At 42.3% G+C, this 23707-nt stretch overlaps 1 protein-coding gene across 1 annotated transcript in view; it reads left to right on the top strand.

Annotated features, from left to right (window-relative positions):
• SPATA17 (spermatogenesis associated 17) overlaps positions 1–23707 on the top strand; it is an 89003-nt gene that overhangs the window by 6892 nt on the left and 58404 nt on the right. Inside the window, exons 2-5 of the mRNA XM_036277730.1 lie at positions 1244–1333; positions 2984–3065; positions 9311–9361; positions 19816–19919. Of these exons, the coding sequence (XP_036133623.1) occupies positions 1244–1333; positions 2984–3065; positions 9311–9361; positions 19816–19919 (327 nt within the window). The remainder of the gene's footprint in view (positions 1–1243; positions 1334–2983; positions 3066–9310; positions 9362–19815; positions 19920–23707) is intronic.

Here is a 23707-nt window from a genome sequence, read left to right as displayed (position 1 = left end):
ACTCCATCCAGCTGCTTGTCCTCCGGCTCTGGTCCCGGTCAGCTCCATGGCTCCTGTTCTGGTCCCTCAGCCAGGCTGACAGTGTCCTCTGGGGATTTCACGGTGTGAAGCGTTTCACTTTCCATTCTGGGTTTCTTCTAGGGATGCCAAATCCATGTAATGAAATCTATATATTTAATGTCACCTATAATGACAACAAAACATAACCTCTGTAAAAAAAAAAAAAAAATCCACGATTCTGGGGAAGTTTTTTCAAAAGTGAGAAATAGCTGACTCGCCGTTACTCATTCAGCAAGATCGAGTGCTAATATAGGCCAGCAGCATCGGGGAGAAAGCCCCTGCTCCCCGATATCACCTAAGTAGCATCACTTCATCAAAGGGAGGGGCGAGGGGAGCTGGAATGACTGGTAAAATTAAGATGGAAGTCTGTCTTGATGAAACTTTTCTTGCTGTAAGTTAATAAATCTAATGACTGCATTTTTTTTTTATCTTTGTCTCTTAATAATTCTTGTGACCCTTCCCCCTGCCTTCTGTAACGGAAGTGGACTTTCTGAGAATTCTATCTGGAATTGGCATTCCGTGATAGATTTATTTGACCTAGACACATTGAACTTGTGCATTGGGTGAAATATGCCAGCATTTTAATCTTGCATGCTTTTTTTTTTTTTTTTATCCTCACCCGAGGACATTTTTTCATTTTTTTGTACAGATAGAGTAGGAGGGAGAGAGAGGAAGAGAGAGAGAGAGAGAAACATCAACGTGAAAGGGACACATCAAGTGGCTGCCACCTGCACGACCAACCAGGGCCGGGGACAAACTGCAACCGAGGTACGTGCCCTTAGCGGGAACCGAACCCGGGTCTTTCTGGACCGCAGGCCGATGCTCTAACTGCTGAGCCAAACCAGCCAGGGCGGGTGCTTTTTTTAAATGAAAAACTAGCACATTGCTTTTTTACTTCCTTATGGCATCGCTTAGAAATTAATTAGTTGCAAAATAAGTGATTATACAAATGAAAAACAGTAAAGCTGTTGAAAGTACACGGCCCTCTCAGAAAACGGTTAATTTTTAAAACATAGCTCGTGATTTCTGAAGTGCTTTTTTCTATTTAGCATTTCAATTTTATTTAAAATGACATTTAAATTACAATGATCATTTTGGAAGAAATTAAAGATTAAGTTTGACAGATTGACTTGCTTTAGAATCATATTAGTCACTGATGAAATGCTTTAATTTTTTTTTTAAGTGTTGTGGATATATTTAGAGAAAAAGAGAATGATGCAGCTGTTAAAATCCAGAGCTGGTTTCGAGGATGTCAAGTCCGGACATATATCAGGTACACTGACTTTGTGGTGGGAAATTCAGATAGAGCCTAAAAATATACTCCTTACAAAATGTAATTTATTATTTTTTTAAAAGATTTTTTAAACCGATTTTTAGAGAGGAAGGGAGAGGAAGAAAGAGAAACATCAGTGGGAGAGAGAAATATCTGTTGGCTGCCTCCTGCCCGCCCCCTCCTGGGGATCGAACTTGCAACCCTGGCATGTGCCCTGACCCAGAATGGAACCCGCAAACTTTCAGTGCTCTGGACAATGCCCAGCCAACGGAGCCACACCGGCAGGGCACGAAATGTAACTGATGCATGCTCATTTCAAATAATCTTCCATGTTAGTTGTAATGAAGTTAATAACTTATATGATGTCCTTTTAAAAAAGAGGTAACTCTTTTGGGTCCCTTCTTACACATCAGAAAACTAAATTATATTGATCATTTCTCCACTTTTAACCATTCTCAATATGGAAACATACTTGACAAAATTCTTTTCTTCAAATTCCATAGGCTGTGTCAAATGACTGGGCTTGCATTTATGACCATTAGTTTGTTGACTGGTCAGAAAGAAAAAACAAAAAGGAAGCATTGCAGTTTTATTAAGCAAGTTAAAGGCTGATGAAGGAAAATGACACCAGAATGGTACCATTCCTGTTGCAAAGAGGCTGAAGTTGATCTTTAACGCTTACTTTTTCTTGAGCGCTCACGCTGTCCCGTGGTTTCCCTTCCATTCTGAAGAAACATTTTCCTGCATAAACTGGAGGAAGAATTTGCCTCATCAGTAATCAGAACGCGAGCTGGGGATTATACTGTATACACCCTCATATTCTTAGCCAGTAGGAGCCAGACGTGCAACTTAAAGTGTGAAGTTTTCCCCTTTGACCACAATAAACTAGACACAGGGCAGCAAAGAGAGTCTTGAATTCCGCAGAGCAACGCGGCCTTCGCTTGGACAGGCTGCGTAATGTAAGGAGAGAATGATGAGGGACTGTTTCCTGACCTCAGGACTCATTTCTAAAGCCTTGCAGTGGTTTGCATCAGTAGTGCCTGGCTTATTTCTCAGCATGTCACTGTGACCTGTTTTAGAGTCTTAACATTGAAGAATATTTTCGAGGGTAAGCATTGACGAAAAATTAAGATTTGAAAAAAATCGTTCCATCACAAGCCCCCCAAAAATACTAAATAGTTATCTTTGACTTTTTTCTACTTCTAGGAATTATGCCTTCTATCCCAGGGCGACAACTCCACTTTTTGTTGTTGTTTTTTTAATCCTCACCCGAGGACATTTTTCCTTTTTTTTTGTTCAGATAGAGTGGGAGGGAGAGAGAGGAAGAGAGAGAGAGAGAGAAACATCGACGTGAAAGGGACGCATCAAGTGGCTGCCACCAGCCCGACCAACCAGGGCCGGGGACAAACTGCAACCGAGGTACGTGCCCTCAGCGGGAACCGAACCCGGGTCTCTCTGGACCGCAGGCCGACTCTCTAACTGCTGAGCCAAACCGGCCAGGGCAACAACTCCACTTTTTGAAAGTACACATTACCTTGGCTTTGAATTTTATTTTATTTTTTAAAATTGTAGGCAGGTATATTCTAAGCAAATTTTAAGATACATTTTTGTTTCAATGAAAGCAGACTTATAAGCATATTTTTCACTCAGGCATTTACACGGAATAGCAACGATTATTCAGAAATGTTGGAGAAGTTGCTTAGGAAGACAACACTATCAAGTTACTGTGAAGGTAAATATAAAATTCACATACGTTAGCATTAAAATTGTACAATATGCCATAACTGGTTCACTTCAGTCATATTTATTGCTTATTTTAAAGTTAGTGGTGGTAAATATTTACATAAGGACAAAATTGGATTTAATTTTTAGTATGAGACCTCCTCCGAAAAGCCTTTCCTGATTTTTCCATGGAGAATTGATGACTCGTGTTTGCACCTACATTACACCAGAGGTTTTGTTCTGGTTAAAGCACCTTGCACAGTGTATATATGTATATATACTTATTTGTTGATGATTTCTTTCTACTTTCTAGATGGTGAGTAGACACTATGGCTTGTTCATTTTTGGGCACCAATATTTAGACTAATTCCTGGCCCATAGCCCAGTGAACACCAGTTGAATTGAAGCTCCCAAAATTAATTCTACAAAATATAAAAATGTGGCTATTTTTCTCTGTGCTACTTAGCATTCTCTATTCTTATTGTTTTTTCTTTATTGATGTTAGAGAGAAAGGAAAAGAGAGGGAGAGAGAGAGATAGAAACATTGATGAGAGAGAACATCAATTGGCTGCCTCCTGCATGCCCCCCACTGGGGATCAGGCCCACAACCTGGGCATGTGCCCCGACTGGGAATCAAACCAGCGACCTCTTGGTGCATGGGTTGATGCTCAACCATTGAGCCACACCGGCCGGGCAGCATTCTCTATTATTGACTGTTGGAATATTTTGAAGATTTGCTTTAAGAAATGTAGCATACGTCAATCATCTGTAACCACCAATAGACTTGCAGAAGCATATGGTAGCATGCCAACTTACACCTCATTTGAGTTTTATGAAATTAAGAAAGAAAAGGTGATTTTCTTGCTAAAAAACGAGAAGGCGTCTAATCAGTGACCTGCTTCATTAATTTTCTGATTTGTTACTACTTTCTACTATAATGGTTTGAATTTGTTCTTCATTTATTCTTGATTAATTGCATCTAAGTAAAATGAAAAGACATGGAGAAGGAAAAGAAAAAATAGAAGAACTCTAATTGATAAGAGTTCACCTTTAGGAAGAGAATTTTAAAACCTCTTAATTGATACTTGGAGTATTTCAGATTAATGAAACAAATAAAGAATTCAGACAATAAAGCCAGCATAAACTTTGCATAGGTGTACCCCAAGTGTGCTCCTCCTTGTATGTTCCTTTATTCAGGTAAGGGGCACAAACAATAAACCAGAAATCTAAGCCTGAGAATTGATCATCCTAGACTGCCCACCACCTCCTTCTCCCTGTCCTGTGTCTCCTACTGGTCATGAAATCCTTTCCATTTTCCTTCATAAAATTCTGTTGATTCCAACCGAAACCTCATCCTCTTTCCCCTACGCCTACAGTCCTCACCATAGCATAGGGCATGAAGTTCACACTCTTCAGCGTGACGTCAGCGTCTTCATGGTCCTACGCTGCTTCTTATCTAGCCCCTCCTCTTGCTACACCTGGAGAAGTATATTTGGACACAGGGAGCCATGTCCTGTTGCCACAATGTGCAGTGTTCTACAGGGTTTTTGCAAATATGTACTGTTGGCTTGCCTGGGGTGTCCTTCTTCCCTCTGACCTGCCTCCACCTGGCCTGAATCCCTACTTCTTATTTAAGACGCTCCTTAAAGATGACCCGAAGCTGAGTGCAGAGACTGGAGCTGGGAGGCGTGTCTTCCGAATGCTCCGTCCATGTCTGCATCAGTATCGCTGCGGTACCTTTGTGTCTTCACCTCGCTCTGGCTGGGAGCCCAGCGTGGCAGGGACCGCTCTCTGTTATATCTCAAATGGATCACAGTCACTGTCACACAGACAGCCTGCAGACGTTTTTGCCAACTGGATACATGAACGATTCCCGGGGGTAGAAGTTGGAAGACTTTTGCTATGGTCAACATGGCTGGTGATGAGTAGCAATATGTGTTGAACTTATTCCCTGCCCCATCCTCATAAAACAGTGGCTCACACCCAACCCATCCACTTTGCGCTCGGCCATGTATTGTGAGCAGACAGGCATATGTACGCTGCCTCCCAGGTGAAGTTTCAAGTGGCTTTTTCTGGCTCCCTTTCCTGGGTTGCTCCTTTAGCCTTGGGCTAAGCTGAAGAGCCCTACGTTGCTTAGTGGAGGGAACCTTAGCCCACATATGACCAAGAAATAACCTTTTTGTTTTGGAAGCTACTAGGCAGCTGCATTTTTATCTCAGCAAAGCTGATTACTGGTTATAATGATGACAAGAGCAGGAAACATTCAGACTGGTGCACTCCGTGAAGCTTACAAAGGGATGTCGGGAGCTCTTTGAGTCTGTGCTGCAGTTAGGACACCTCTGTGTGGTGGTGTCTGTAAGGAGATTTGACCGTGTCTCCGCAGAATGTCTGGAACACCATAATCGACACTCACCAAATGCTTATGAAAGCGAATGACTGAAAGGAGCTTAGATCAGGAGTCGGAGCTGGAGATAAAGGTTTTGGGGTCATCATTCCAAAAGGGGCTGGGAAAAGTATCTGAGCGGTGGAGCAGAGGGCCGAGAGGTGAGCCCGTGGGCCGCTTATGGCAGGACTTGGGCAGAAGAAAGAACTCTAGGCGGATCACAGACAGAAAGGCAGACACGTCATTGCAGGAAGCAGAGGAGGAAACTTAGAAAAGGGAGTTATCAACAGTCTCAAATGTGGCCCAGGTCTAACAGCAAGGGAGTCATGCAAAGACCGCTGGGTCTCTCTAGCAGACTCTGCGACAGCAGAGGTTGCTCTCCGGCTCCTACGTCATCTGCACATGACACCAGCTGGCTCACCCAGTGCTGAAGTGTCTCAGGTTGACCACCGCAGTGCCCTCGTCAGCCCAAATAACCTCGCCTTTCCAGTCTTCTTTTGCGTGTTGACTCTCTCTTGCTTCCTGGACAACTAGTATTCTTTTGCTGTTTTACACGTTGCACCCCCATTTCAGGCCCTCCTGCCAGCCTCCACGCTGCTGTGTCTGGAACATAACCCAGACTCGCCCATCGTAACAGGTCCAGGGCCACTGCATCACAACCTTGAAAAGTTTGGCCTGTTAGGGAGGAAGGGCTGTGATTCTTACTCCTTATTAACCCAGGACCTGTGGTGCCTGGTGTGTGTGCTCACACTCGTGCACACACTGGTGTGCTCTTCCCACTGGACACCCCGATGGCCCTACCATTCCGGACCCTTCCTGCTTTTCACTGTGTGATGTCTGTGCACCTTGTCCCTACGCAGCCGTTCCTGTAGGTGACAGTGCCAGAGACGGGATGAGTGTGCTTTGGTCTGCCACTTGCGGAGCACGCTGAGTGTTACCTGGGTGAACCCATCAGTATCCCCTGTACAGGATGGCTGTATATCTCATGCTTTCACATTTCCTTTTTTATGTTTTATTGTTATGCAGTTTACATTATGTTTAATATCAAATACACCGTGGGTTGTTGTTTTTAATCACCACACTCCGGAAGCAGCCAAGTACACCCACTACCCTAATGTACATGATTAATTCTATATGCCTCATCATGAAATATATATAATCATAGTCCCAAACCACTCAATGTTGTACTTTTAAATTGAGATCATTCAGTGAATAATGTATGTATGGCAATCACACTAATAGAATTTAAATTTTTTTGTTAAGGTGTATTAATAGCCTTATGGTAGAACCATTTAATTTATGAAGAATTGTTGTTTTAAAAAATTCATTTTTGAGTTATAAAAATAATTCCGTCTGTCGCTGAAAATCAAGGTTCACGATATTTACATTCTGCTTACCATTTTGCCTAACCTGTGGGTCTCCAGCGGGGGGAGGGGCTGTGCCTTCCAAAGCAGCTGGAGAATGGAGAAGAAGTGAACCTTTGGTTACTGGTTCACACGGGGCCGATGCATTGGAATCAAAGTCCTCTTCTGCCTTTTAACTGGAGAGTTCCGAATCCTCAGGCTTTAAAGCTGTCTCTCTTTCTTCTCTTGGTTCAGAATAAAATTAAGCCCCTGAGACATTTTGGATTTTATTGAGAGTTAAATTGCACACTTTTAACAACACTAGTGGTACTCCCTCTCCTGATGACCTTCACTGTGTCCCAAGCACATCGGTCTCCTTTTAATCTTCACAGCAGCTCTATGAAGTATGGAATGTCCCGTCGTGTCAGGACGGAAATCAAGACTGGGAGACCTGCCGGGCCAGTTTGGCTCAGCGGTTAGAGCATCCGCCCTCAGACCGATGGGTCATGGGTTCGATTCCAGTCAAGGGCACGTACCTGGGTTGCAGGTTTGAACCCTGCCCCCTATCAGGGTTGTTCAGGAGGCAACTGATGGATGTGTCTCTCTTACATCGATGTTTCTCTCTCTCTCTCTCTACTTCCCTTCCCTCCACTGTCTCTAAACATCAGTGGAAAAATATCCTTGGGTGAGGGTTAACAAAACAAAAAAAAACAACTGGGAGACCTTTAGTAACTTGTTCAAAGCCACGCAGCTGCTCAAAGTAGCGTCAGGAATTGAACCCAGGTCTGTGGCAAGTGACACACACTCACTGAGGCCAACTGAACAGCAATATGATAAAAAAGAAGAAACATCTTTTTCTGCACCCACGTATTTTACAAATACATCATTGCCAATATGTTTCTTTTGTGTGAAAATACTTCATGTTTATACCTGCCTGGATATGGCTGGAAGAAATAACGGTGTTAAAGCACATATTTTGAATTCACCTCAAACACCAAGGATTCATACCTCGATCGCCCTAACGAAGACAGAGAATTAAAAATGAAGCCACACTGGCGTGTGCGTTTGTGAATAACATATTGCAGCCAACTGTTCCTCATCGCGCAGACTGGGGGTGAAGCAGCCGGCCCTGCTGTTCTGCACACACAGTTTGCTTTGGATCCGACCAGCAACCCAAACAACACTAATCACAGCGAGACTCTTTCATACAGAGTCCTGGGTGCTGCCGGGAAGGGAGCCGCCCTCTGCCACGCCTGGGCCCTTAATCTCTGATTCTGCCTGAAACAGGACCCCCACGGCCTGGGCTCAAGTTACAGCAGTCGAATGAATTTTGATGGGTTAAAAATGAAAAAAAAGTTGTATTTTGTGTTGGAAAAAAATACGTATTTTATTCCTTTACTCTTCCTTATCTATTCCATCATGGACTTTGTTAATTTTATATTTTTAAATAAAAGATGGAACAGAGCCCTGGCTGATTTGGCTCAGAGGTTAGCGCGTCAGCCCTCAGTCCGAAGGGTCACGAGTTTGATTCCAATCAAAGGCACGGACGTGGGGTGCAGGTTCAGTCCCTGGCCCCAGTCAGGGTTATGCAGGAGGCAACCGATCAATGTCACATCGATGTTTCTCTCTCTCTCTCTCTCTCCCTCCCCGCCACCCTTCCTCCCTTCCTCCCTTCCTCCCTCTCACAAAATCATTGGAAAAATATCCTTGGGCGAGGATTAACAACAGCAACAACACAAAGATGGAACAGATAAGGAGGCTTTACTTAAAGCAGCAGCTCCATGGAAATAAGCTACGTTGCCAAATGACAATGTGCTCCATCAGAGATGTGTATATTAATACACGGATGTGTCTCCCTGGAGAGAAGCCAAGACTTTAGGAGGTCTTCACTATATCAGGGGATTCGCTGTAACGTGGTATCATTGTATTTATGGTTTTATGGTGCTAAAATGAATGTTAAATGGAACGAAATCCCCGAGGCTCCCTCAGGAGGCAACTAAACGCAGAGCACTTTGTACAGATGGTTGGAAGGCACACTTCTGCTCCGTCGCCGCATCCATATCCTTGAACGATTTCGACTGAGGACAGCATTTCTTTGAATTTTTCATTAAACCAGACGTCTTGAAATATGAATTCCTTTTATGTTTCTGTGAGTTTTGGCTAAAAGAACCCCAGTGAATAAATCATACAATACTACGTGTCACCAGCACTTGTGAATATTTCTGCTTTGTTATTCTATTCTCAGTAGAGCACCATTGATTATCAAACTCAGCGGAGAGCATTTTATGATCATATATCTCCATTAGCTTCTAGTTTGACTACCATAGATTTTTCTGGTTAAGCTTGCATTATGTATTAGGAAGCCTATCTCTTCAATACAAAGTTTGATTTCATTTTTTCTAAGCCTAGAGCTCTTATTATGTATTATGTATAAAGATTCTTATCTTTTATATGTAAAAGTAGGCTGCACTGTCTTTGTGTCACTGAAATAATATGCCATCTTTTTTTTTTTTCTTTCTTGATTCACAGTTAGCATATCATACTATGAAGATGAATCTCTACAATGCAATGGCTGTCAGGGTAAATATTTCTTCACTTGTTAAACAAATGAAAAGTCAATTGTGCCTTGAATTCGTTTTTAATAAAATGAGCAAACCAGGATAATGCAAATTTGATTGATATGCTAATGGTAAAGAGAGAAAAGAATACATAGTTTAAAAGTTAGCTCTACTAAATAATCTTGGCAGTATTAAAAATTAGAATAAAATGTAAAACATGTAATTATCAGTGCTTATGTTTTAGAATGTTAAATATCTCTGAGCCATAACTGGAGAAAGACCATAAATATTAATGAAGCAATGTATTAGTTTCCATATGTCATAGAGAATATTGTGATAAATAGATGAACATGGTTCAGGAATATAAGATTCCTGCCCAATACAAATCAATTAGAAATTATTCATATGATTTAACAGTAATAAAGTAAGTTTCCAGCTTAGAAGTTTTATTTCTATCACTTCTATGTTTGTTTTTATGTGGTACTTTCCTGATGAAAAGCTGAATGTAATGATTATGAAGCTGGTGTGGTCTTTGTATCGGTTCTTGGAATGGTCTTGGCAAAAATATTCTTTTTTGTCTCAGACAATATGGTAATGACTTAACTGTGAAGCTATTATAAATGGAGAAGTTACTTAGGCAGATTTTATTAACATCTTTAAAACTCACGTTGTCTTATATTTCCTTTCATTAATCTATTAGTTCTTGCTTCTGCTAATAATGGATTGTATTTGGGGTGAAAAAAAGATAGTAGGATACCTTCTGAAAGTCCTGTGTTGAACTGTGGCAGGTGAATGAACATCATTTTGATTATTTTTCCTGCTTCGGGAAGGGTGCTTTCCTGGACAGACCCCCTCCCCCGAGTTCTTATTCTCGCCTCATACGTGATTAGCTGAACTGCTTGTCCCTGTCGATCAACTGAAAAACATGTGTATTAACCAACTGTGGGTAAGCTTCTCCCCTGGCCCCAGGTCCTGGGATTTGGGCCAGCACGTAGCATTTCTTCCTACCTCCTCCTGAGCCCAGGCTGGCCTCAGGCTAAAACCCTGGGCTCTGCTGTCCATTCTGCTGCCCTTTCGCTCCCCTCCCTCCCCCACAGGTGCTTTCTAACCTGTTTACAACAACCTTCCTGTAAAAAAAAAGAAGAAGAAGAAGAAGTCTCTTTATGTCTAATTCTTGACAAGCTTACAGACCTGTGGTCCAAACGTTCCTCCACTGCAGTCGTCCCCCTGCCTACCGCTGGGGTCACGCACCCCTTCTCCCTCGCAACACCTGTCCTCTCCTCGGGGTGTCCAGCCCTGTCACCCATTGTCGCAGCCCTGGAGGGAGAGTAGAGGCAGGAAGCAGCGGCCATCAAATGAGGGAAGAGGACGTGAGCATCACCTGGAGGTTGCAGCGATGCACTGAAGACATTCAGGGATTGTTGTGAGGCTACTTGGAATGTGTCAACCCTCCTCTGACGGAGATGTCTGAGGGCTCCCTTCAGAGGCCTGAGTCCGTTACCTTGGTAACCGGCTCCATGTTCCTCAGATGAGGAGTCAGACTGAGGCTCACGTGCGTGGAGGCCAAGGTGATCGCCTAACAGTGGTCAGGGTGTAGCATCGAGCAGAACTGAACGCACTGGCAAGTGGACTTGGATGGAGTCCTTTGTCAGGGGAGCTTTGCAGGATGGTGCTCTGAAAATGTTGCTCTCCGTGAGAGTGCGTGACGGAAGGCACCGGCGTGTGCTCCACATACCTTCACGTTGTGCACACAGATGACAACCCCCGCTGGATGCCAGCAGTTGAAGTGTGACTTCTCACGGCTGCAGCGTTGCCTTTTCAGTCCCTAAGCTTAAAGGAACTTCGTTCAGAGTCACCACCCTTAAAACGATGTAGGTTTGGGCAGCTGTGTGTCCAGAAGCAAGAATTTCTAAGAGTAACAGAAATCTGTCTGGGCACCAGTGTTCAGATACACATACATGCCCCCAGATCGTAAATAGGACCTTCGCATTGCAACAGAAAAGAAAAACAAAACAAAACAAAACTTCTGTTTGAATTTGCAAACTCTACATTGACTATTAACTTCTAGCCTGACCAGTAAATTACACTGTTTTCAAGGAGGTGAGTGGAACATTTCTGAAAAGAGAGAAATTCTTTAAAAAAATTTTTTTTGGCCTATCCACTTCTAAATAGATGTCACTTTTTATCGTGAATAAATTGTATGTTGTGCCTTTTCGTGGTAAAATAGATATTCAAATTCTGATTTGGCTGCATTTAGTTTTTAAAGGGTCACCTCTTTCTCTAAAGACTTTACGTCCCTCTACCCACAGGGAATTGATCACTCTCTCTTTCATGTCCCTGTTTTACCATCAATATACTTCTGTTATAGAACGTGTGACATGTTATTATTCTTACTAATTTGCCTGCCAGCGCCCACCCCCGACTCTGGAAGTCCCTGGGGCCCAGATCCTGTCTTCCTGGCCTTCACATCCACAGTTCTGGGCTTTATAGTAGGTGGTTCATAGATGTCCCCAAAGCAAGCGATACATTTCGCCTAGTTCTTTTCCAAACGGTCTAAAAAAAGTCATTCGTTATAAATACTTTTCGTCTAAGCCCCTCAGTGCCCTAGTTGGAAATTATTTAAGCCTTTTCTGGGGGATCTTGGAGGCCGTTTGAAGGCCTGATGAGGCAGTGTGGGTGGATAAACTGGCCACGGGAAGGTAGTAATTGGTCAGTGCAGTTCTCGCGCGGATGGCAGATCTCACGAGCGTTGGGATCTCGCCCAAGTCCCGCAGCTCGGCCAGAGCGTGGCTGTGGCACCAGCTGCCGCCGGCACCCGCGGTCTGCCTGCCCACAACGCCGCGGTCGTGCGCCAGGCCCGCGGCAGGCCGTGAATGCGGGATCCGCTGGTGCTCAGTGTGCGTGCACCTTGGCCGCCGGGCCGGCTCTCCCGCTCCTTGGTGTGAAGCTCCATCACCTTTTTGTCTCTGACTCTTTGACTCCGGGTTCAGGTTCTGCTTCTCCTCTGGCATCTTGGCTGCTTCACTGCTGCTCTCCTTTCAACTTGGCCCCCAACTTCCCCCCCCCGCCCCAGCTCTCTCTCTCCAAACAGCTTGTAGTATCTTATACAAACATCATGAGCTGATCTAGCTCCTCAGCTCGTTTCTCCCCCGTCCCATCTCGAGGTGCAGTTGTGTATCTTTTTCTGGTCCTTCACTTCTGCTGCTGGCAGGCACTGGGGTCCCCTGAGGCCCCCCAAACACTGGGCTTGGGAGTCAGCTTCCTAACAGTAGCATGTGCGGGACTACACCCATGAAGGCAAAATTACTTCATGTGTAGAAAGCTTATTCAAAAATGTCCCCGGGTAGCAAAAAACAGGGCAGTTCAGTGGAATGGTTTCATCCATTCCAAAATCTAGCACCTGTTCCTCTTCCCCGGAACCTTGATTCGTGGTTCTCAGTGTCTAGTATTTTCTCTTGCTTATGGCTGTTGTTTTTGGCTGACCCCGTCCTGACCCCAGAGTGAAGCCTGTTGTGCGGAGTGGCACATATCTTATACCCGATTCTTCCAGTTGCAAAGGAAAACTAACCCAAGGCCAGGAATACGCACATTCAGCCTCGTCATTGAGCTCTAGCCCCTTAACTTCCCAGCAGAATGGCTCTGGGTTCCCACCCACACTGCCTGCGCATGAACGGATGAGCCTGAATATTCCGTAGTCAAACCAGCTGCCGGGGCGGGGAGGGGGGGGGGTGTCTGTCGCTGAGGCCGGGCACCAAAAACATTGCAATACCACACATTCCAAATCTTGGTACGTCAGAACCACTGCTAAATAGTCGTGATAAGAGTTAGCAAGTACTCTAAGTATTTAAATCTTTTAACTCTTCTCTTTCATCGGGGCAACCAAATCCCTACAGCACGTATCACTAGGATTCCAATTCGAAAGACGAGGAAGTGGAATCACAGAAAGGCATCTTGCCCAAGGTCACAGGGACAGTAGGTGACAGTATTAGAAGTTCAACCCAGGAGGCCCAGTACCCACATTCCTATTAGTCTTGCTTTCACTTCTAGTATTCTCCTTTTCTCTTGTTGCATGGGTCGACACTCAACCACTGAGCCACACCGGCCAGGCTAGTATTCGCCTTTTCTCAAAAATGTGGGTGAGACCAAACTCTTCGGGAAATTTTATTATTTACACCCTGGTTTTCTTGGTAAGGTGAGCCCATGGCTCTTGACAACTTCATGAGCATCCCGGTTGGTAGTGCCTTTGCCTCCGGGAATTTGAAATGCAGCGATGATTTGTGAAAGACTAAGGTAAGGCACCCCAGGTCAACGTCACACGCTTTCCCTGGAAGGCAGAATCAGGTGGCTGAGGATGAAAACCTCAGCCTACTGAACAATATGCAAGCTATTGTTCGCACCAACACTTGCCATTCATCATAACTCTGGATGAAACGCCCTTCTTGCGACAACTGAAAATGGATTTTTGACTAGGATGTAGCAAACGACCAAAGAGAACCTGTCCCTTCTTTCCCGTCTGGAGTCCAAGGTGCGGGTCACAGACTTTTGTGAACTCGAAGTCTGTGAACCATGCTTGTTTGGGGCCCTGAGGCATTGATGGAAAAGGAAAGGGGGCTCTAACTTGGTTAGAAACTGTAGGAGCACCACAAAATCTTTTCTAGGACTGCATTTCAGCCGCTGATCCTTCTCTTTCCACCTTAAGTCTCAGAGTAGACTGGTCTTCCATAGACTGAGCGTAAGGAGGGTGTATAATCTGCCCCAGGCTTTGGAAGTTAACCAAAGCAAACTCTCTGTGAATTGTTTCTCCTTTCAAAAAGCCACCACTGGGTCCTCTCAGACGTCTGGAGTCCTCATCTGCTTGCCCGTCCTAGGACAGCAATAGCAATATCATATGAATGCAGATTTTAAGAAGTACTAATGTGTAGTATCTTAAGGATCACTCTTAAATAGATGTCCCATCAGACTTTTTCTTCTCAGTTTCAAAGATCTATGAGGTTGTAAAATGGTAATAATCTAAAGCTTACAGAGTTTTTAAAGAACTACAGGAGGTAATTGATGGTCTCAGGTAGAATTCCTTTTGTTCTGGAAACCTTTTACACGTTATTGATCACATATACCTACTTAATGTTATTCTGCCAGGACCTGGAGTCTCAACGGGTCCTTTATTACTGCAGTTATTTGAAATGATTTAACTTGAAATCGGTGCCTCAAAACATTGTAGTTTAGGGAGAGATCCTCACTTCAAGGAAAACAAAAACTATAATAACAAGAGGATCACTAGACTGAAGATCACTTAAAACAACCAATTTGCCAAATAAACATGATTTTATAGGCTTTTTCCTCTTAGAGCTCTGGATGTAAATAATTTAAATTTACAAAAACTAATCCAACTTTTAACATCAATTAACCATTTTCTTTTGTTTTCCCACTTGTGTCTGAAAGATAGAAATATGAGAAAAGATTATATGGTAGCTTTAATTAAAAATGTTACGTGTATGTCAGATATATAAGGATCCATCTCAGTCTCCTGAAGCATTTATAATCCTGTTTTTATATTTAATGTTATGAAGGATTTATGTTTAGAACAATGACTCCAAGATTAGATAAAGATAAGTAAAATAATTTATGAAAAAAAAAACTAATGGTCTCTCATACATTAGACATTATGTTAGGTTCCAGGAATACAAATGAATAAGACACAGTCTCAATCACACAGAAAAAGATGCCTCAAATTATCAGTCTAAGGAAGAGGGAAAGGGACCGTCCAGACAACCCTGAACTTTTGCCTGATGATGTTCAGATATTTAAATGTACCATCACCATGAAAAATAATATTCCTCCCCTCCTACTCCTTCTAATACCAAATTGTGAATTGATTAAATAGATCAGTAGAACAATGAAGTAGGAAGTCAGGTAGAGCAGGGAAACAGAATATTAAAGAGAAGAAACTGCGTAAGGAATAATTATCCAGAATCTTCTAATTTAAAGTAAGTGTAAGCATGGCCCTGGCCAGTGTGGCTCAATTGGTTGGAGCATCATCCCTGCACTGAAAGGTTTCAGGTTGGTTCCAGGTCAGGGCACGTACCTGAGCTGCAGGTTCAATCCCTGGTTAGGAAGCATCGGTTCTCAACCAGTGGGTGGCGACCCCTCTGGGGGTCGAAGGACCCTTTCACAGGGGTCGCCTAAGACCATCGGAAAACACCTATTTCCGATGGTCTTAGGAACCCAGACCCCGCTCCTCTGTCCATCTCCAGGCGGGTCCGCCCACACGCAGACACGCCCACAGACAGCATGAGGACCTGCATTAAAGGGTCACGGCAGTAGGAAGGTTGAGAACCGCTGGGTTGGGGCATGTATAGGAGGCAACCGATTGATGTTTCTCTCTCTCCCCTCCCCCCTCCCTCTCCCTCTCTTCCTTCCCCTCTCTAAATCAGTAAGCATGTCCTCAGGTGGGGATTAAAAAAGAAAGTGTAATTATAAATAAGGGTTCTGCTTGTATGTGCTCATATATATCTAGAGCATTCATACTAGCTAGTTTGTTTATTAGTGACTTTGTTGTCCATCTTCATTTTAATTTTAGAGGAGACATTATTTTTCTCTCTTTCCATAACATTAAGGTTACTATGAATTTTTTGGGGAAAAAAATAAACCCAGTGAAGGGAAGATGTTTTCTATGAGCAGATGACTTTTGACATATCAATCTTTTGCCATTTGTTTTAGTGCTTAAAATAAACATTATTTATAAGTCCACTTACATTTTGATGTTACCTAATGAGGAATATGCATCATTGATTTGACTAGCTTAAAAGGTCATTTGGAAGTTGCCCGTTAACAAGCTATAATCTGCTGAGCATGCAATGACTTTGTTTAAAATTATCTGTTCAGAGCTGATCAATGACAATAATTATTTTATACCAATCACTTCTGAAAGTTTCTAATTACTTTGAAGGACATGAATACTAGCTTTTTTTTAGACATCTTAACCTAGTCACCTTAAAATTAAGAAAAAATGTTATCAAAAGTCATCTTGCCTTTTGAAAGTATTTTTTTATTAAGTTTATTCACTGGTACTGGGATACGAATAGGAAATTTAGGCAAAATTCAAGATATCAAGGCTTTGCAGTAACAGAGAGCTGGTTTGTATCCAGACTCTGTCAGCCATTTACATTTTACTGGTTATAGGTCTTGATCAAGTTACTGAACCTCAGTTTCTTCACCTTTAGCATGAAGATCATGCCCCATTCACAGGGTTACCTGTCAAGCAGTTTGCATAACACCTGGCACATTCAAGGAGGTCAATAAAGTTTACATCCTTCTCTTCACTGGATGGCAGTTTCTTCCAGCTTGTTTTACTCACTTACGTGTGACAAAGCCACTTAAAGAATGATCCACTAGCCCTGGCCGGTTTGGCTCAGCGGTTGGAGCCTGCGGACCAGAGAGTCTTGGGTTTGGTTCCCGCTAGGGGCACGTACCAGAAAAAAAAAAGAAAAAGAAAAAGAAAAAGAAAAAGAATGATCCATTATACTTGAATGTGGATGAGTTTTAATTTGTTAACCATCTCTTACTTATCATGTGCGTTAATACACCAGAATAGAAGGACCTGTCTTGCAAAGGAATGCTATCCTGCTTTTGGGTAGATGTCTGAGCAGTTCCAGCATCAGGGCATTCGCTGGGGGCACACCCATTGTAGCTTTGTGGGCATGGTTGGTGCTCTCTCTGGAGCTGCTCCGTTTGCAGTGGGAAGGGGCCCATGCCCTTGGCGTCTGCCTGTACCCTTCCCATTGGCACAGATGTTTCAGCCAAGTTCAGTTTTTGTCCTTTCAGTCTTCTTTCTCTAATACGGTGTGAACCAATCATAAATCACCATCTTTCTTCTCTCCTTCTAAGTACTCCAGCATGCATCTTTTGTGTTTTCTGTCACACCATCTAATTTAGAATTTAATGTTATTTTTGTGTCATAGGCAGCCCCTCCCTTGACACTATTCGATATCCTAAAATGTTTCCATGCTTCCTGAGCCACTTCTCTTTCTGTTTTTTTAATTTTTATTGATTGATCTGAGAGAGAGAGATTGATTTGCTGTTCCACTTCTTTTTTTTTTTTTTTAATCCTCATCCGAGGACACTTTTTCCATTTTTTGTACAGACAGAGCAGGAGGGAGAGAGGAAGAGAGAGAGAGGGAAACATCGACGTGAAAGGGACACATCGAGTGGCTGCCACCCGCACGACCAACCAGGGCCAGGGACAAACTGCAACTGAGGTACATGCCCTTAGCGGGAACCGAACCCGGGCCTCTCCGGACCGCAGGCGGACGCTCTAACCGCTGAGCCAAACTGGCCAGGGCTGTTCCGCTTCTTTATGCAATCATTGGTTGATTCTTGTATGCGCCCTGACCAGAGGAGCCCGCAACCTTGGCGTTTGGGGTGGTCACTCTAACCGACTGAGCTCCCCAGCCAGGGGGAGTTACTTGTATTTGTGATGATGGGATCTCTGTCATCAGTGCTTTGTTGACAGTTTTCTACTGTGCCTCACAAGTCTGTGAGACGTCTGAAGCCACCCGGCCACCTACACAGAACCTTAGGCAACAATCTAACCTCTCTGAGGACCAATTTCCTCTCCGAAATGAGGGTAATAATCTCTGCTGCAGAATGATACGATGATGATTAAGTTAGGTAAATCGGGAAAATATCCACTTATTTGCCTTTATGATTTATAAATGTGTACATGTTCCAATTGATTTTTCTTTTCCATTAGGAAAGTAATTTGTATTCCTCTCTTTCTTTGTTAGTCATAATATGATTTTGGTTAAATTAGAGGGAGATTGTTTCTAAATTGAGTGTACAATTTAAATTTTTAATTTTTCTTCATTTAAAGAATTAATTTCTGAAATGAGATTATTTGAAAAATATTTGGAAAGACGTCTACAACGTTACATTAGCTCACTATTCTGCTTAATTTTACGTTCTAGAATTATTGTCTCTGATTTAATTGTTCTTATAAGCTGTTTTGCATATCTCCAATTATTTTCCCTCATACTAAAATATGTCTTTGAAATCTTCCCATTTAATATCTCAGATTGTAAAATGCCTTTTAAATGACCATATTTTAAAACAAACATAGAGGATCAGAATCCAAGTTAAACATTTTTCCTGTTTATTCTCATGTACCTAGCATTCAAGTTATAAAAATTTTAAACTCAATGTATTTAGGTAAAGAAAGGGTAGATTTTGGGGCTAAAATCCAATTATCTCTATATTAACCATTCTTTCCTATTTTAAAAAATATGATGTTTAGATGTGTGTTCCTAGCCTCGCTAACTGTAAAACACATTGGGGGGACTTAATATTAAAAAAGAGAATCATACATTTATGAGAATAATTTGTAAATATATGTAAACTGCTGGGAAATTTGGGGGAATAAAGTTGAATAAACATTCAATGTATAAAGCTATGTTAACTTTTTTATTTTTCAACTTTTGCTATGTCTTCTTCTTTTCCTTTAAAGAAATTGGAGTACTTTTTGTCTTTCACAGAAAATTTGATCTCTATATTATTTTTGTTTTGAGGTTTTTCTAAGAGAGGATGTATTAGGAAAGATAGAGCGTGAGGAAGTTGACTGATTCTCATGATTATTAGCATCTAGTAGCCCACTGAAGTATGTTCTCTTATACCCCCAGCACTTCTCTCGTCTTAACAAAAACCAGATACTTGCAACAGAAGTGTCCGTTCACTGAAAGCTACAGATCACTCCCTTCCTCCTCCTGTACCGCAGTAGTTTAGACAATGGGCTCTCTGAAGTCTTCATTTGATTTTTGGGTCCATCACTAATAGCTGTTAAATTACGGGGACATTACGTAATTTCTCCTTTTAGCCGTTTTTTTATCTGTAAATAAAATGATAAGAGTATTTGTCTCAGAAGAGTGTTCTAAAAACTAAATGCATAAATAAAACCAAAGTTTTAGAATAATGCCTCTCACATAATAAGAACTCAATTAATGTTAGCTATTGTTATTGTTAAAGAAGTATTAAAATGTCAAGATGAAGGTACATGACATTTTGTGTAGAGAATTGATTCTACTGGATTTTAAAAGCTCATTTAAATCATTGATTTCATTGAGACCAAATATAATCTTTAAGTCAGTTGGTTGCCTAAAATAAAAAACCTGTACATCAAGAAGTAGAAATGATAGGAATTGGTCAAGCATATTTTTACTCTTTCACTAGTTAATTTCACATTTAGTATTTGTGAAACAATGATAAATATTCTAAAGTAAATTATATTCTATAAAGCATGTTTTGTTATAACATTTTATAATCAATCTATGACTCCAAGCTACATTTGTAACTATGTATATTGTTAAATTAATGGAAAGGCCTATGATTTTATCTGATATGTTATCATCCATCGTTATCTTTATTTTGAAGAACTATTAATACTTGCACTAAAAGCGTTTACTGGATACTTTTTATTTATTTGAATAGATTCAGAGGTGGTGGCGAGGCTACAAGATTCGGAAATACTGCTTCAATTATTTTTATCTGAAGGCCTACCTGAAAGCTATTTCAGAGACCAATGACGCAGTCAGGTGAGTAGTGTAACCCGAGTCTACCAGTGAAAATTTTAGAAAAGTTACCCAGTACATGTTGATCATTACCATAATTAGAAATGATTTCTCAAACTCAGTGATATCTCAGGCAGAAGTGTATTGATAAGTCAGAGACAGGATTCTATTGAACTTAAAATGTGTTGTAATATATTTCAACATCTTGTACTCTTCATGAGTAAGCAAATAATATTACTCTGGTGTTTTCTGAATTGCCCGTTCACACACTCATCTCAGGCTGTGTGATGTAGGCGGAAGAGCACGTGTGGTCTACATCAGCATGGATGTCTGTCCTTGAAATCACTAAGAATGAGTCCCTCAATCAGATATAGAGCCATTGTCAGAGAAGCACCTTAGAAATGACCAGCACACAGTGAGCATTTACTGTGCACCAGGAATTGTGCTGAGTTCTTTCTTGTTTGTTTATTTGTTTGTTTTTTAATCCTCACTCTAGGACATTTTTCCATTTTTTGTTCAGATAGAGTGGGAGGGAGAGAGAGAGAGAAACACCGACGTGAAAAGGACACATCGAGTGGTTGCCACCCTCACAACCCAACCAGGGTCGGGGACAAACTGCAACCGAGGCACGTGCCCTCAGCGGGAACCGAACCGGAGGCCTGTGCTCCAACCGCTGAGCCAAACCGGCCAGGGCAGAATTGTGCTGAGTTCTTTATCCTCATCAACATCTTCAGTTTCCACACTAAGCTTGGACAGCGGATGTTATTGCCTATCCTGTCATTCAAACAGAAATATTTTAGTTTTGCTTTATTATGTTTAAGACTTCCCTCTAAGTAGTAATTTCCATAAGCTCTGTACTTGAGATGGAAACGTTGGCATCGGTGTTTGATAAAGAATGAATCGTTATCTTAAAGTCAGGCTAAGCATAGAATAGAGACAATGAACCATTTATTATGAACTTTTTGGTCAAATGAAGTAAAACTCATTCCGAGTCAACACTGAGAGTAATTTCTGTGTCGTATTAATTTTCTTTAAGAAAACCCATTCATTTACTTTTCGAAAGATATGACAATGCTGCTCAATAAGATCGTTTATTTTTACTCAACAAGTCGTTTCAAGTTAAGGAGTCGTGGCGTTTCTGTGTCGATGCAGTGACTGTTATGGAGATTCATTCGGGGCGGTCACATATCAGGGAGCCTTCGTCGGTGGGATGTCCTGTTATTCTGTTTATTTTTGTTATTGGAACTCAAGTGAACTTCACAGTTAGTCTCCGGGGAGTTTGAGCAGCCAGGCAGGACGGAGGAGAGGGGCCGTTGGTGAAGCTCAGACGTCCCATTGGCTGTCAGGTGAGCCGTGTTCCGCTGTCCATCCTCATTTAACGATCCCACAAGATCTCTTAATGAAGTTAAGCCCCAAGTTCACTGCAATGATTCTGTGGCAAGAGTTTGTGCGATGTAACAATTCATCACTTGTCAGGAAGGCACTTTTGGTTTATACATTTAATAAGGGCATCCTCTAGCTTGGTTAATTAGAAGTGAACAGTTTGCATATTTACTAAATGCAGGGTGTCATTGCCACCACGGCCTATTGCCTGCATGAATTATTTCTCTATCTGCAATAAACAGCTGGGTAATTATTACTGCCATCATCAGATAAATTCCCTCTGTAAGGCTTTTCTTACATGGCAATTCTTTGAACTCATCCAAAACCGAACAAAATTTATGAACTCCAGCAGCTAGGCCACTTTTTCATACCACAGTGTCCCCGTGCCCGATTTCAAGGACATAAGTGGAGCACCATAGATATCGTGTAAATAGTGAGGACACGTACGAATACCTAAAGATAGCATTTCAGTAAACCTCATTTAAAAATACGGCATTCTGATCTCAGCCGACTAAATGATGGCAGTTGGACTTCATCTAATTGTATCCAGAGGACGGGGTCTTTCGGTGGAGCTCCCTAAGATGACAGGAAAATAGCATTCTCCTTTTCAAGAACCAAATCTGTCTGTGATGTTAACTATACATGTGAATATTTTCTGTGGAATCATTTTATACCTGAAGATGCAACAATTACAGCAAGAAATGTAGTGGAATTTAGGTAACGTACCAAGTGTCTAAGTTAAAATACAGCATGTATTATTTGCTTTGAAGACAGTCTGTAACTTGTCCACAATTAGTCATTAATGACATAATCCATATAATCACTTTAAAATATGGAATGATAATCAACCATTTGATCAAAACCTTTTCACACACTGTATTTTTAACAAGAATGTACTATCTTTAATAATTTGCTACTTCAAAAAATAAAGTATATTTAAAGGAAAAAGAGCTTCATTCCCAACATAGAATTAATAAAAGGAGTCCGGCCGGTGTGGCTCAGAGGTCGACCCCTGCACCAAGAGGTCGCCTGTTCGATTCCCGGTCAGGACACATGCCCAGGTTGTGGGTCCGATCCCTAGTGGGGGGCATGTAGGAGGCAGCCAATCAATGTTCTCTCTCATCGATGTTTCTATCTCTCTCTCCCTCTCATTTTCTCTCTCTAAAATCAATAAAAGGAAAAAATTATAAAAAATAAAAGGAAAAATCTTTCTATCCTGGGTATAATTTCTTTACTGATATGTTAATTATTTTCCAATTTAACCCTTCACACTGGGAATCTCAAGCAGGGAATACAGAGCAACCACCCTAACGATGCGATTGGAATGTAGTCAGTGCCGCGCACCCCACTGTCAAAACGGAGGAAACATCACTACCTGTGCCAGGAAACAGCTTTGTGTAGCCCAGGTCCTAGAAGAAACCCCGCATAGCAACCGTGCGTGGGAGACCCTGAGTGATGTCATGAGCAGTGGCCCATTTATTGTTTTTAACAGAAAAGAGTTTGTCTGAATTTCAAGGCTCTCTTTTTTCTTTCTGTTCAGCTATTTGGGGATAGGTGCTAGCGCATAGCATTCGATTGTTACTCATTTGCAAGCGGGGGACTGAGATATGGTGGTTTGTGGACCCGGCCCGTGGCTGTCCGGCTCCGCGGAATGGATGGTGGGGTTCGCACCTCTCACTTCGCCTCGCTGATCTGACGGGAGACGGATGGAAGACAATTCCTTATTTTCTTTCCCCCTTTTTAATTCTCCAGTAAGGACTGGTTGCCCTCTTTTTAGTACTGACTGATGCAGAGTAAATGTACGCAGTGAACGTCAGGTTCAAGTACTTGATTAGTAATATGCACACTTTTTCAGTCGTACTCGAAGGCACGTGTAAGTTGTGGTGAAAGTGCTTTGAGAAAGTGTAACCTCTGCTGGAAAGTCGTTGGCTGTGCCGTCCAGTGGGCTGCAGGGCCTTCCCGTCACCTGGCCTCTGACACTGTTGATCACTTTCTTCTCCCACCTCTCTGGTGGCTGGAATGATCTGACACCACTGTCTCCTGGCTCCCACCCCAGTGTCTTCTCCTTGTTCTTTGCCTTTGCACCTGTATCCGCCAGGTCTCTGGTGCTCGCGCATTTTTGCTCTGTATGCTCGGGACAGTCTCTCCCACATCTGTGACTTCTGCTGCCACTTGTGTTCCTGTGTTGCGACGAGCCAGAAATCCGAATGTTCTCCAGCCCAGAGACACAACCGCAGACGATGTTCATCACCTGAGGGAGTTCCTTTGAGCTCGTCTGTAGTCAGTCCCACCTTGTACCCCCTACCCCACCTGCTTATCCCAAAGCCACTTGTGAACTTTTTATCACCATGTATTAGCTTGGTTTGTTCTAGAAGGGGATAGCAATTAACCATACAGAATTTATTCTTGTTACCAGCTGTTTTGGCTCA

This window comes from Molossus molossus, unplaced genomic scaffold, assembly GCF_014108415.1.
Source record: "Molossus molossus isolate mMolMol1 unplaced genomic scaffold, mMolMol1.p scaffold_m16_p_23, whole genome shotgun sequence".
NCBI lineage: Eukaryota > Metazoa > Chordata > Mammalia > Chiroptera > Molossidae > Molossus > Molossus molossus.
The sequence above is the reverse complement of the archived record's forward strand: the minus strand, read 5'-3'. Positions and strand labels throughout refer to the sequence as shown.